General features: G+C 37.0%; 1 protein-coding gene across 14 annotated transcripts in view; it reads left to right on the top strand.

The window, feature by feature from the left end:
• Positions 1–15,386, top strand: part of LRRFIP2 (LRR binding FLII interacting protein 2) — a 59,576-nt gene that overhangs the window by 34,557 nt on the left and 9,633 nt on the right. For 3 of the 14 annotated variants that reach the window (XM_075418619.1, XM_075418620.1, XM_075418618.1), the window contains 7 exons: positions 690–797; positions 3,188–3,232; positions 3,919–4,032; positions 4,466–4,537; positions 10,753–10,923; positions 11,614–11,706; positions 13,705–13,797. In XM_075418619.1, the coding sequence (XP_075274734.1) occupies positions 690–797; positions 3,188–3,232; positions 3,919–4,032; positions 4,466–4,537; positions 10,753–10,923; positions 11,614–11,706; positions 13,705–13,797 (696 nt within the window). The remainder of the gene's footprint in view (positions 1–689; positions 798–3,187; positions 3,233–3,918; positions 4,033–4,465; positions 4,538–10,752; positions 10,924–11,613; positions 11,707–13,704; positions 13,798–15,386) is intronic. The other 11 variants (XM_075418624.1, XM_075418622.1, XM_075418626.1 and 8 more) reach the window with 7 other exon arrangements.

Here is a 15,386-nt window from a genome sequence, read left to right as displayed (position 1 = left end):
GATATATTTTTGCCTTTTTTTACCAGTGGTATGTAGCATTAGCATTTTTTCCTCACCTGTCTGACATACAGCTTTGAGGAGTAAGCTTGTCCTCTGTAAGGCCTCGTAAAATTATCAAGGAGAAGAAGCTTGTATCATACTCATAATTAGTTGTGTTGGGATTGTGTTGATTTGAAAAAAAGACAACATTTGTAGAGAAAAACAATAACTTTCATCAACTTCTGATTATATAATCTGTTTTGATGTTCTACAAACCTTTATTTAAAAAAAGGTAATTTTTGTAGCTTATGTTTGGCACTATATTAGCACTAAACCCTTTTGTATCTCTTGATTGTATTTTTTATATTACTCAAATAAGGAAAATGAATCAATAATAAATGTTCACTGCCTTTAGTTTTAGATACCGTAAACTGTAAGAATAATAAACATGTGAAGAGAGTGTTTAAAGACAATGCATATGCTGACTAAAGTATTCATATCAGTGGCACATTTTATTCATTTAGATACATTTAAAGTAGCAAAAATCTAAAGGTGTAATCAAGATTTTACAGTCGTGAACTGCTAGAAAAGCTAGAATAAATTGCAATAATGGAGATTCAAGTTAGGATTTCCCATTTGTTCTTTTAAATAAACTTCATTCTGTGGTATCATCTTCAGTTCTCTTTCACCCTTCTCCTTATCTTTTGAAGTCTTCTGATTTTTCTGATCAAAGTGAAACTGCTGCTGACTATTTTAGTCGTTCCAACCGCAGGGGAAGCATTGTTTCCGATGCAGACGATGTCCAAGGTTTGAATAGTGTGAGTGTAATGCTTGTTGTTATATTGTGGGCAATACAGCCAACTTACTAACCATGGATTTTCTTTCAAACACTGAAAGTAAATACTGTAAAAGCACTCAGAGTTATTAAATGGCACATAGGGGTGGTTTTTTTTTTTTTTTGAGTGGTTGGGTCCAATTTTTATACAAAAATGTCTGCAGTCTGAATTTTTAAAAAGCATGCTGCTTTATTTATTTTAAAGGTTTTTGCCTTTTGCTAGAAGCATGTGACAAGTGTTAACACTTCACATTTTTTGTGTGTGATAAGCTTAAGATTGTTTTAAATGTAAAATGTTGGGGGTTTTTTCTTGTGGAAATTAACAATGTCTAAGTCTTTTGTGTATTTTTGGAATACTACTACTTGGTTTAGTGACAAAAATAAATACTTTAAACAGTACCCTCTTTAGTGCATTTTAGTCTTAATTTACCCAGGAGGAGATTTTGTCAGGATCCATTACTGGAGCACTCGTTGGCTATGCTCTTGCACTGAATTCCAAGTCACTGGAGCATATCACAGGACAGGTTGCTTGGGCATCTCTGTAGTCTGAACGTTGTTTACAACAAACCTAGCTGCCTTTTCTTTATTGCTGTGTTAAGTTCTAGAAGCCGTTGTTACTTCCAGTCAAAATGTTTGTTCTTAGTGGTGGAAAAAATAGGGAAATTACTGTTCTTGGGCATGTCTTAAAAATAATAGTCACAGTGCATGCAGCAGGAGGAGAGGTTGAGAGAACTGGGCTGATGTAGTGGAGCAAAAGGGACGCTACATGGTGATCAGCAGCCCGCAACTGCTTGATTAGGTAAGAGCCAAACTCTGCATACCCATGCCAAGCAGTGCAGCAAGGGGCAGCAGCCTTGTACTGCAGTGTAGGAGGTTCAGACGAGCCACTGAAGCTCCAGAAGGAGCTTAGCGTTGCACTCTTGACAGGTTACACCAAGACTGGAGAACCTCCATCCTCAGGAGCTGGTGAGACTTAGCTAGATAAAGCCACAGCTGACCTGGACTGTTGGCAGTAGTTCTGCTTTGGAAGGGAGACTGGACTAGGTGACTGCTAGAGTACCCTGACAACCACTGTTTCTGCAATTCTGCATTTAGATGATTTAATACTCTCATAGTGCTATGTAACTTGTACTGTAATCATGTATGGTATTTATCCATCTGTACATGCTCCAAGCATGACAAAGACCAATCATTTCTCCAGTTTAAATTTTAGCTTTTTTTCTTCTCTCTAATAAGCCTGCTTTTCTGAAATTAATGCTCTGCCAGAAGAAAGTGTGGAGGCTGAGACTGGCAATTATGCTACCTTCTCAGTTGCTTTTCTCATCATCATTATTAGATTCCAAAATTATTTTTTTACATAAGTTATTCCAAATGGAAACTTTAGATCAATTGGTTTCTTAGCATCATTTTACTGTCACAGTGATGACAAATATTTGCAACTTACAATTTCAGTACATCGTCGGAGATGGTGAATTTGCCATGGAAGTGCAATGTTGCTTCTGTAGAAGCCACAATAGAAGGAAAAAGAAAGATCTCATAAAGTAACATCTTTTTCTACTGTAATTGTAGCAGATTCCCAAATCTCCTCTTCCTGAGTTGGGAGAAAAATAGGTGTGTTAGGAGAAGCCAGATATTTGACATACCATATGTAGTGTATCATACTTGTTTTAGGAAATATGCCAACATGTTAATGTCTTAATTTAATTCCACCTATTTGGATTCATAAATGTAGAAAATATGGAAATCTACAATATAAGTTTACAATATCAGAGTTTCCTGAATAAGAGTAGGGGGTGGTAGTTCTTTTGCTTAGGCTTCAATACATAAAGTCTGAAATTATTTTGTAGGTTGATGTTGATTAGTACACTTTAGTTACGGGCTTTTACCTGAATTGTTTTTGTCCTAATGTAATTGCAGGTTTCACGAAAGAGACTGAAGGAACAAACGTGTTTTCTAGTAACTAGAACATTCACACTGGTGTCACTGATTGTCTGAAGTGCACTTGCATGAAGCTTCATGTTTGTTATGCCACCAAGTGTTGTAGTCACTACCCTGTTCAAATTTAAAATAGTGAAACGTGTTTTTTTGAACAGCACTGTAATATTGGTAACGACTTCTTAAAAACTTTAAAAACAAGCTTCTGGCTTTTACTTTACAAGCATTCCTTTGTTTTGCAATTGAGGTAAAAACTACTTTTTCAGGGTGAATATTTTTTTCCTATCTTGATCTATGCTAGCTTCTGGAATTTCTTTTTTTTTTTGTTGGGTCATTTTTCATTCTTAAATATTTCTTAGTATCTTTGACCAGAAGATGGTGCCTCTGTAGTCCCTCATTGCAAAAGGTGTATAATGATCACTTTCCCTTTTCTTTCAGCTGGAAGAAAAGAGTGAAAAATCACATTCAGAAATATTTTCAAGGGTAAGAATTTTTGATCTAATAATTAGTGAAGTCAGTGTTCAGCCTTAAATTTACAAGTAGTAAAATAGTTCCAAAAGCATAAACACTGTGTTTTTTAATAGAGGGTATTTTAGTCATTTTTTTAAGAGCTTGCGAAGAGATATTTTTAGGCATATTTTTTATCTACAAAAGTAATACTTTGCATCTTTTATCTCCCAAGGAAAGAATTTAATTCTTTAGTTTACTTTTAGCAAGTATTAGTTTCCTGTCAAATTTATTTTCTTTCAGAAATATTTAGCAGGAAAGGTTAAATTTTAAGAGGCTAGCGCTATAAAAATTCATATGCTAGATTCTATGGGAGACTTTCTTCTGAATTCTGGGTGGTAGAAATTATAATTTTTAGAAATAGTTTGAACTTATACAGTTTTTCAACACCAACAGCCTTCTTATGCAAGTCTTCTGAACAGAAGACTCAAAACTGTGATGTTATGATAACTGATAAGTCAGAAAACCCCACATTTCACCAAGAAGAAACTTAGCTGCTGGAAAATAATCAATCGAAAATATTGTCTATAAGTTAATATTAGGAAATGGTAAAAACATGAGAGAAAAGTGTTCTATGACTGTGAAGTAATTTCTGAAGTGTAACATCAAGTATACCCGAAATGACAGCAGGAGTCCTGATATGGTGTTTTTCCTTTTTTAAGCCATCATCTCGCAATTCAACAAGTGCAACCCCTCTGAGTGGCAACTCATCTAGGAGAGGAAGTGGAGACACAAGCAGTTTGGTGGATCCTGATGCCTCCCTCAGTGAATTGCGGGTAAACTGCTTTTTCAGAGAATTTAGAGCTAGTTTAAAATTTTGTGTGTGGTTAGGAGGAACTTTTCTTTGCTACAGAATTTCTTAATAGTAAGAAAAAGTTACGAGGATGTAATTTTTAATCAAGATTTCTGTTTTTATCTTGGTAGTTGTATTTGGTATGTTCATATATATTTATGGTGCAAACAGTTCAGCTTATATTAAAAGAAGACTTTGTTTGTCAAATTTGAAACAATTCTGTTGTATTTGAGATGGCTTGGATTCAGGGATGTAAACAAAATGTTTATTTCCATCTAGTTGTGAATTAATTATTTCTGTGAATTATTGCAGGCTTTGGCAATGGACAGAAATGCATGTAAACCTTTTAATGCTTTTTCGACTATAAATTATTTCCCCATACTTCTTATGCAATGGTTCATTCCTATGTCCTGCAGGATATCTATGATCTTAAGGACCAGATACACGATGTAGAAGGGAGATACATGCAGGGACTTAAAGAACTGAAGGTATCAGGGCTCCTCCCAAGCATGCATTCTGTATGGGTATTTCTGGGTAATGGAGATACCACTGGTTCCACTAACCATGTAAGGCTTTACTAACAAGTTTTTAAATTTCTTTAAAGCATGTATCTAACTTCTAATGCATAGAAAGCATCAGCTAAAATTTGTCATGCAAGTAAATTTTTAAGATGTGATTTAAATGTACATGAGATAGTAATTATTTTGAATATCCGTTTATTTGCTAAGAAAACTCTGAAAAATATAAATTCAAACTCATTATCTTACCAGAAAAAACCTGCTAAAAATATGAAAGTTCAATACTATTTTAACATAAACCAAATAATGAACATCTACTATGTATTGAATGGGAAAGAAAGAAATGGAATATACTTATGAGAAAATAACTTAAGAAATTAAGAATTAGTCTTCCAAGTTTCCTCAAATACTATGTTTATAAAGTAAAACCAAAGCCATTCTGAAAAAATGTGCTGAAATGCAGCTGGGCAGGCATATTGATTGGAGGAGAAGATTATTTTTGTTTTAATCTTTTGCCATTCCAAAAGAATTTTTTTTTTAAGCTTATGTTTACATTCCCATTATTTTTCTCGAAATTATAGGTTAGTATTTTCAGCATTAGGTTAATGAGATTTGTTTGTATTTTGAGTTTAAATTAGTATGTATGCTTTTCTTTTGTAAGTTTTCACACAATTAACAGTTTGCAGTTAAATATGGTTATTTTCCCATCTTATATGTTGAAAGGAAGCTGAAAACAGCAAATCATGTGGCTTACAAATATTTTTCGGGATATTTGTTCTGTTCTCTTTTATACTACCTAATTGTGAATGACTCTTAAAGTAGAGATCTTTACATGGACATAAAACAAATATGGAGAGAATGAATTTAATGAATGCTGCTTGTATTAGAGCATGTAACAGTGATATATTTAACAGCTTCCTTGAATTTCCTTGGTTAAACAACATACTAGATGATATAGTAAAGAGAAAAGATGTAATTTGAGCTGTTCAGTGTAGCAAAAATTATTTCCTCTTTAGAGGATAAGTAACCTTGAAACTCATAGCCATATGCTCAGATGAAGTACATATTGTTTTAATCATATTGCCATATGAATATTGAAAGGACTTCAAAAAGCAGTGGATTACAAGATTATTAGACATAGCTATAATTGTGCTGAACTTGAATGAAATGCGAGATAGATCCATTCTGAAAATATGAAGCAAACTCACACTTTTGCATGTTTGGCATCTCATGACTACTGTTCTGAATCATTTACAAATGCACTATTATTTATTGTAATTCATCACAGTTAGCAAAGAGCAGGTGTACAATAGACATTAAGGTCTTGTTCTACGCTTGGCTTACGAAATTGAATTGCATTTTATGCTATTGTTAATACTGAATAATATGTTCCCAAGTTAATGTGCCTTCCCTAGAGATGAAGAACCTTTCTTTCTAATTAAGAAGGTGTTGCCTTTTTCTCAGCTTGTGCTTCAGCAGTTTTGTTTGGAGTATGTTAGAGTTACTAGGATACCTGTTTTTACACTTCTTTTAAGTGTGTTTTCAGTCGTTGAGTAACAGTGATTTGTAGTCGCACTACCTTCACATCTCTGTGGCTGCCCATCCCTTGTGCTGCTAAGAGTGTGGTTTTTACCTGGCTACAGATCTGCTGGGTGTCAGCAGAATAAATTCTAATGTGGATAGTTCTGATTCAGTTACATCTTCAAATCTTTTAATGTCTTCAGTTCGATTCTTTCTATATTCCCTTGCATCAACTAGAAAGGAATCCTTTTTCTTTCCTCAAAATTTTTCTTTTATGCAGTTAACGGAGCTGTCTTCTGATGTCTACTGGGTTTAATCGTCTTGTTCTAGCCAAGCAGGCTAATTTGCATAGCACTCTGGCTTTACTTGATAGAATTATGGGTGGTATTTCTTCATAGCTTTAGATTATGTGCAGAGCCCTATCCATTTTCATTCCAGCCTGTTCCCATCACTTCATCCTTTGGCATCCTACTGCCTCATTCAAGTGCTTCTGAAATTCTTCCAGTTATGGAAGATTACTGAAGCTATGTGGAATTCTGGAACCATAGGGAATATGTGTAATACTTGAAAAGAAGGAACAGTTCCAAAGAAGGCTTAGCAATGTTCCAGATTTTTTTAACTGGTTGGAGAGTCTTAGGTGTAGCTTAGAGTCTTTCTCAGAAGCAATTCTCCTCTTCTGTCTCAAAATAAATTTATTCCTCTTCGATAACGGTGGATTTTTCCCCCCCATTAACTTGTTGATTAATGACACTTTATTCCAATCTTTTAAGCCCCAACCTAGTCTCCTCTTCAAGGCTGGAGTCCTGGAGTATGTGGCATACAATGAGGCCTTGTTACGTCTTGTGGGGGTGGGCAGCAGTATCATTGCTGGTTTCAGCTGCCTTATAGAAGTTTGTGGAGAAGACAGGACAGACACCTTTCAGAGGTGCACAATGACAGGGCAAGATGCAACAGACAGAAGTTGCATTGTAAAGGTAGAAATTCCAATTAGACCTCAAGAAAAAGACTTTGCACAAGGAAGACAGTCAGATACTGGAGCAGGTTGTCCAGCAAGGTTCTGCAGTCTGCATGCCTGGAGATACTTAAAATGGACTGGAGATGAGCCGTGAGCAGCCTGATCTTGGTTAGCCCTCTTTAGTTATGAGATTGGACTAGATGGTATCCAGAGATCTGCGAAGCTAAGTTACTACATGACTCCACTCACCACACTCACAGAAACAATCACATCGGAATTTTTTCCTAGTTGTACTTTTTGTTAAATTTTGTGTCTCCCCATAAAAGGACTATAGCATTTATTTAAATTGTAGTATTTTCTTTTTTCCTCTAAATTATTCTTTGAAAGTCTTTGGAAGGTTTGCTGTCTCTGACATTCTGTTTTACCGATATTTAAAAAATTTGTCATGTTTACACCATCACAAAAATGTTTTCTGTGATTTTAATGTAAAACTTAAGAATTACTTGAATGCACTTACGTGTGTTCTTTTTTTTTTATTTTCTTCTATCTTGTCATGAATCTTCTTTGCTGTTTGCTATTTACTGCTTCCCAGGTGATAATGGTACCTTTCTTATCTTTTCATTACTTGTAGTGCCTTGTCTTTTCTGATCTGTATTCTATCAGGATATGTATTAAGTTATTTTTTCTGGGGTTTCTAAAATACTGTTTTTCTCCAGCACAAAATTCCAGAATTTAGTGATTGGAAGAGAGAGATAAATACGTAGGACTATGATAAAATTTAGAGTTACAGAATAATGAAGGTTGGAAAAGACCTCTAAGATCATCCAGTCCAACTGTCAACCCAATACCACCATGCTTGCTGAACCATGTGCTGAAGTGCCATATCCACGCGTTTTTTTTTTGTTTTTTTTTAACACCTTCAGGGATGGTGACTCCACCACTTCCCTGGGCAGCCTGTTCCAATGTCTGACCACTCTTTCTGTGAAGAAATTTTTCCTAATATCCAAACTAAACCTTCCCTGACACAACTTGAGGCCATTTCCTCTCGTCCTATTGCTAGTTGCTTGGGAGAAGAGACCAACACCTGCCTCACTCCAACATCCTTTCAGGTAGTTGTGGAGAGCAATGAGGTCCCCCCTCAGCCTCCTCTTCTCCAGACTAAACAGCCCCAGCTCCCTAAGACAGTCCTCATAAGACTTATTCTCGAGACCCCTCACCAGCCTCGTTGCCCTGCTCTGGACACGCTCCAGCACCTCAATGTCCTTCTTGCAGTGAGGGGCCCAAAACTGAACACGGTACTCGAGGTGCGGCCTCACCAGTGCCGAGTACAGGGGGATGATCACTGCCCTACTCCTGCTGGCCACACTGTTCCTGATACAAGCCAGGATGCCATTGGCCTTCTTGGCCAACTGGGCACACTGCTAGCTCATGTTCAGCCAGCTGTCGACCAACACCCCCAGGCCCTTTGCCACCAGGCAGCTTTCCAGCTACTCCTCCCCAAGCCTGTAGTGTTGCATGGGGTTGCTGTGACTAAAGTGCAGGACCTGGCACTTGGCCTTGTTGAACCTCATGGAGTTGGCCTCAGCCCATTGATCCAGTTGGTCCAGATTGCTCTGCAGAGCCTTCCTACCTTCCAGAAGATTGACGCTCCTGCTCAATTTGGTGTCATCTGCAAACTTACCAAGGGAGCACTTGATCCCTTCATCCTCCAGATCATTGATAAAGATGTTAAACAAGACCAGCCCCAAAACTGAGCCCTTGGGAACACCACTCGTGACTGGCCGCCAGCTGGATTTAACTCCATTCACCACCACTCTCTGGGCTCGGCCATTCAGCCAATTCTTTAATGAAGAGTACACCAATCCAAACCATGAGCAGCTAGTTTCTCCAGGAGGATGCTGTGGGAAACAGTGTCAAAGGCCTTACTAAAGTCCAGGTGGACAACATCCACAGCCTTTCCCTCATCCACTAGGCAGGTCACCTGGTCATAGAAGGAGGTCGGGTTGGTCAAATAGGACCTGCATTTCATGAACCCATTCTGGCTGGGCCTGATCCCCTGGTTGTCCTTCACATGCCCAGTGAGCGCACTCAGGATGAATCTCTCCATAATCTTCCCCAGCACTGAGGTCAGACTGACAGGCCTGTAGTTCCCCAGATCCTCCTTCTGGCCCTTCTTATCGATGGGTGTTATATTGGCCATCCTCCAGTCACCTGGGACCTCCTCTGTTAGCCAGGACTGCTGATAGATGATGGAGAGTGGCTTGGCCAGCTTCTCTGCCAATTCTCTCAGTACTCTTGGGTAGATCCCATCCGGCCGCATGGACTTGTGAGTGTCCAGGTGGTGCAGCAGGTTGTCAACTGCTTCCTCCTGGATTATGGGAGGTTTATTCTGCTCTCCATCGCTGTCTTCCAGCTCAGGAGGCTGAATACCCTGGGAATACCTGGTCTTACTATTAAAGACTGAGGTGAAGAAGGCATCAGGTACCTCAGTCGTCTTCTCATCCTGGGTGGTAATGTTTCCCCCTGCATCCAATAAGGGATGGAGATGTGCTTTAAGGACAGCCTTCTCAAAATGGAGATTTATAACATGAAATAGGGTTTGGGGGTTCGTTTTTTTAGGTTTTGTTAGGAAACTTAGATTGTTACCACTCTCTCCTCTAATATCTCAGTCCTTAGTCCTACTGTTCTCTTTTCTGGAAAACCCAAGCCTGATGCCCTTCCTGTGCTAGTACTTCTACTGTCATAAACATGGAGGTTATGCTACCTATGTCTTCAAAGAAGAGATTACGTTAAATACTAGGGGATTTGTAGTAGGGCACAGATCTACTTTGGAAAGGGAATGGGTTAATAGTTATTTTTCAATTCTGAAATTAGGACTCTCTGAAACTCAATTTTTTTTTTTTTTAAAAGCATGCATATTGAAATCATTGCATGTTTATAAGTGATAATTCTGGTATTTGAATAGTTGAATTTCTTACAGTACTGAGAAAAAATAGGATAAAATCATTTTGGTAAGTGTGAAAGAATTGCATAAGATCGTATATAGCAAGGTGTATGTGCAGCTTTAGGTAGAGAGTGAAGTATGTGAATCTTTACATGCGTTTTTTGAAATCTTACTGAGAAATAGACAATATGTCTGCTTAAACAGAGAATCATTATTACTTAAGAAGTGTGACTACCTTAAAACTTTGAATGTGAGATATACAGCACTATTTAAATAACGAGCATTAAGTTAAAGCTACTCTTGGACATATTTGTGATGATTTTTTTTTTGTCACTTAATTGCATGAGTTCTCCTTTCTGTCAGATTTGTTGCCTCGTTCCGAAACACTAAAAATACAATAAAACTGTGATACTACTACTTTATCGCTGTGAGTTAAGTTGTGAAGGTAGCAGAGCAGAAAATGCAGGTGGAATATTATCATTTTAAGTTGTGAAGGTAGCAGAGCAGAAAATGCAGGTGGAATATTATCATTTTCATACTTTTATAATGATAACTTTTCATTGCTCTGTATGACTTAACCTGAATAATGGAAATTGAACTATGACTTGGTATTTCTAAAAAGAAGACACTAGTAATTCAGAAACAAAAATGATTGCTGAATTTTACTGTATAACAGGTAGCACTCTTCAGCATGATGGTGGTATTTTAACATTGTAATAATACATCAAAAAATGAGACGAATGTAAGCCTTTCTACTATCTATAGGATTCACTAGCTGAAGTTGAAGAGAAGTACAAGAAAGCTATGGTTTCCAATGCTCAGCTAGACAATGAGAAAAACAACTTGATTTACCAAGTGGATACCCTAAAGGATGTCATTGAGGAGAAAGAAGAACAGATAGCAGAGTTCTACAGGGAGAATGAAGAGAAGTCAAAGGTACTGATCTTTAACAATTTTTTTTTGTAGGTAATATGGATAAACCATAGAAGCTTAGTAAGAACTTAGTCTTACTAAGACTGCTTAGTAAGAACAGTTGAAAACTCGCGGATTAGTGGAAAAGTCTGTGGCCAAAGATGTTTTGAGTATTGTCTTTTGGTTTTCTTTTTAAAAAAACCAATCACTTGCCCAAAAACCAAACCACTCCTCCCCCAACCAAACAAATCCCAAAACACATCCCAACCCCAAGCACACCACCCCAATTAAATGCAAATTAATTCCATTTAATTAATGCAACACAGTAATGAGAAAGTATGCATTTGAATCGGACATGTTCAGTCCCACTTTCTTGGAAAGTGAAGATCTGTGTGGCTGCTTTTCCCAGCAATATTTAGATAAATTTAATATCTGAGCTTTCTCGTTAATATTGTGCTTAAACCTTTATGGCATCTTTTCTCTCCACTCTGAATTTTACTCAGTAAAATCTTCTGCATAGTAAGTATCTGGAGAACTTACCTAAAACACTGATTCTGTGATTTTTTTGGCCACTTGGTAGGTAGAATTTCTAAAGTTGTTGCAATAATTTCTTAGGTAATGTTATGTTAAGCCATATTACTAACTTTTTTAAACTGTATATTGAAAATGAGTGTCAGCCTCAAAATAAATAAATCATTAATTTATTTAATATAGGAATTGGAAAGGCAGAAACACACGTGCAGTGTTCTGCAGCATAAGCTGGATGAACTTAAAGAGGGCCTTCGACAGAGAGATGAATTGATAGAGGTATGTTAATATGAGAATAGAGTATGACAGAACTTGTGCAAGTAGATATGGTGTAAGATTTGAATGGGAACAGCAATCATACACAGAATGATTTTAAATACTCTCTCACATGTTTAAGAAAGAATTTATCTTGTTTTAGTGGGTGCAATTTAAGCTATCAATCTCTCAGTTCATAAAGATGAAAACGTCTCGCAGAGTTTTCAAATGTGTGAAATCCCAAATCGTGATTCTCTCATGAATGTTCCTTGTATCTGTCCTTTCTTGTGGGGGCAGAACTAATGTTTGCATAGCCAGAAGTTCTGATGCATGGATAATACCAAATATTATTCTTTGCCTTTCCCAAAAGGTTCCTTTTCAGTTATTTCAGATTTTTGTGAGCATCAACCACTGAAGTTTGTGGTAGCCAATGTTTGTTTGCTTACCAGTCGAGCATAAATATAGCAACACTAGTCATTATGTTACTGGGTCATAGCCATGTTGCTGAGTGTGTGGTGTCTTATTTTCTTTTCCCCTGTCCTCCCTTTGATTTGTTTCCAGAAGAAATGTGCCCTAAAATCCCAGAGCTATTACCAGTCTTAATTTTAAAATGGTCCACAAAGATATATATTGTCAACAATATGCAGGTGTCCATTTCCCATTGATTTTGATTCTAGCACCGTAAATTGTAGTTCGATTAGTACGTCATTTTCCCACTGCCTTTTGGTTTCAGTAAAAAAATGACGATTTTAAGTGTATAGGCCACAGTTTCCACTACCCGATTTTCAAAAGCTATATAATATTGCATTTGGTTTATCAATTTCTTTCCGCATTAAGTTCTTGTGCTCTCCAGGCAGTAGTACAGTAACTCCAAAAGACTTCTGAAAAGTCCTGGTTCTGCTGTAGTTACTGAGAAAATAATGTGCTTCTTAAACTGGAGTTGATACGACTTACTAGCAGAAGAAAAGGTGTAAGATTAGCCCAAGAACCAGTATTTTGCAGATTAAGGCTGACAGGCAAAAACTTGGCAAATTCTGGTGGTAGTTCTGTCACTTACTCTGGATTCTTTTTGACTTCACTGTGAAGGAAAAAAAAACACTTTATATTTTCTCCTTTGGTGGTGGTTGTTTTATTAAAGTATGTGAATCAAAAATATACAGTAGATTTGTCTGGAGTGTTTGCTTTGGTAGCACGTAGCATATGTGTGTTGAATGTTCACTAAAGGCATGCAGTCCCTTCAAAGATAAAGACAATTTGCTCCAAACTTAACATTTATTTGAGTAACTTCTCCATCTATTAACACTGACAGATAATCTATCTGAAGCCATTTAGCTTTTTACAGAAAGACATTGTCTTCCATTCCCAGATGTAACATCAAGTTCGCTCATTAGGAACGCAAAAAATTATCTCTAGCCCTAAAAATTCTTATGTCATCCTCATACATAATTATATGAGCATAGCAAAGAATTTTAGTTCTGTTTGCAGGGCAAACAGCAAAATGCAGTGTTAGATAAATAGGACCACACTTGATATGTATTAATACAGTATCAGAAAGAAGTCTGCAGCCATGTTTCGCTTCCTGCATCCTTGATTCACACTTCCTTCGTTACACTTTCTCTAAAGTTTTCTGTGATGTTAACAAGTGGTTTTATTAATATTTTACATAAGTGTTCACTTCCAAATAGGACTTGAAGGTATTTGTAAATTAGCACAGTGTAATTATTTTCCTAAAGAAAGGACATTATCCCCAGTCTGCAATGGGAACTGTTACTAAAGAAAAACAGCTCTAGTTGCGCTAAATTCTCCCATCAACATGAAATGATTGAATAAAACTAATTACCGTTCTCTTGCATGAATTCGTAAGGGAAATACTATGTTATGCTTGGTAGCACCCTTTTTCTTTAATTTCATACTCATCAAGTCTTTGGTTAACTTTTACTATTTAATTTCCTTTATCTTTTTGAATGTTATTTTCTTACTTCTCTTTCCTCTTTTATTCCTCCCTCATCCTATTTACTACAGGAGAATCAACGCATGCAGCAGAATATAGACTCCATAACCAAAGAGGTGTTTGATCTCCAGGAGACAATTAATTGGAAAGATAAAAAAATAGGGGTATGAAACAAATATGGGGGGAAAGTATTCTTTCTTTTTAGAAGTAGATGGGTGCCCCCCACCCCCCAAGGAATGCTGTGTACTCCAAAGAAATGAAGGCCGTTCCCAACTGACATATTTAAAACATTTTAGTCTTTCTCTTATTTAGAAAATGAGCTTCACTTTATGTTTGTGTATTGATGAACAATACTAATTAAATCTATAAAATTATACACTGTTATGCATACAACTTTATAATTTGTACAAAATATTTTTACCTGTAATCAGGGCTTGAAAAAGTCATCATTTCCTTATTCTTAGCAAATGTAAAAATTGTCTGGGTCTGTATATTGATCCATAGTGACATACCAATATCTTTTTATACAGATTTGAAATTAATTTTAAAGCTTTTAATCTCCTTAGAGGCAAATACAACTTTCAAAGCCTTGAACAGTTTAAACCTTGCTTGCGATTTGGCTCCTGCCTCTATTGTCATCTTAATTTGCATAACACTTGTGATGGATTTAAAAATGATCTGCTTTCCACTGCCTGGATGAGACACAAAATACCCTAAACAATGGAAAGCCTAGGGAGGTGCAAGATCTAAGGGTCAAAATGTAGAGAAGACTCAGTGAAGATTTGTAGATTGTGCTTGCATTTGGCATAGCTAGTGCTAAAAAATACGGTCTTGAATTAACTTTCTGCAGCCACACTTGCACATTCCTGTGTTGCACTTCTGACCCTTCTAGAGCTGGCTAGCTTGGGTGCGACACCGAACCAAGAAGATTTTATGATACAGCAAACAAAATACCCCAGTTACTGACTATTGGAATTGAGAGTTGGAATCGAAACAGTGGTTGTCTGGGGCTTTTTGAGGAGCATTTGCAGGGCTCCTGCATAGAAAGAACGATGGTAGAGGAAGAACTGAGTTGATACGCACTACGCAGCTAGTGTAGCTCAGACAGTTTGTCCGCTTTGCTTCTGGGCAATACAGAAGCGGTGAAACTGTCAGAGTCAGCCTGATCCTGGGTGATCACTACATGGCTCTGAACCTGTGGCCGTTGCGGGCTGCGAGTAGATTGCCTGGTGGTGAGAGGGACTTAGCTGGAAAGCCTTTAGAAAGGAATCGTCTGCCTGTTAGTAACTCTGGGGTCATTTCTAACTAAATGACTTCTACACCAGATTGACATATGCAGATTTCTTTGAAAAATGCTGTATTTGCTGGAGTTCACATCACTTTTGACAAGTTCTCTTTTAATTAGTGGTGCCTGGTTAAAAAAAGCCCTTTTATACTGTCTTTATTCAGTCCATATTTATTTCATGTTTCAGTCCTTCAATCCATATTGCAATCGTCTCTTCCATCATAAAATAATACTTCAATGTTTTTCAGTGTTTTCTGAGCAATCTTCTAAACGTTTTTTTATCTTTAATCATATTGTTCCCATACTTACTCTTCACATTTGTGCACTGAACTCTCTCAATTTGTGCAATTTTTTGTGCAAGCACTTTTTTCTGTCAAATACATTGCCAGAGTTAGTACAAAGCATATCATTTATCTAATGTTCAAAAAAAAAAAAAAGCTACCAGCCAGACTGACGAGAAAGATATTT

Source organism: Opisthocomus hoazin, chromosome 4 (genome assembly GCF_030867145.1).
Source record: "Opisthocomus hoazin isolate bOpiHoa1 chromosome 4, bOpiHoa1.hap1, whole genome shotgun sequence".
In the NCBI taxonomy this organism is placed as follows: domain Eukaryota; kingdom Metazoa; phylum Chordata; class Aves; order Opisthocomiformes; family Opisthocomidae; genus Opisthocomus; species Opisthocomus hoazin.
Note: the sequence above shows the minus strand (reverse complement) of the source record. Positions and strands in the feature narration are given on the sequence as shown.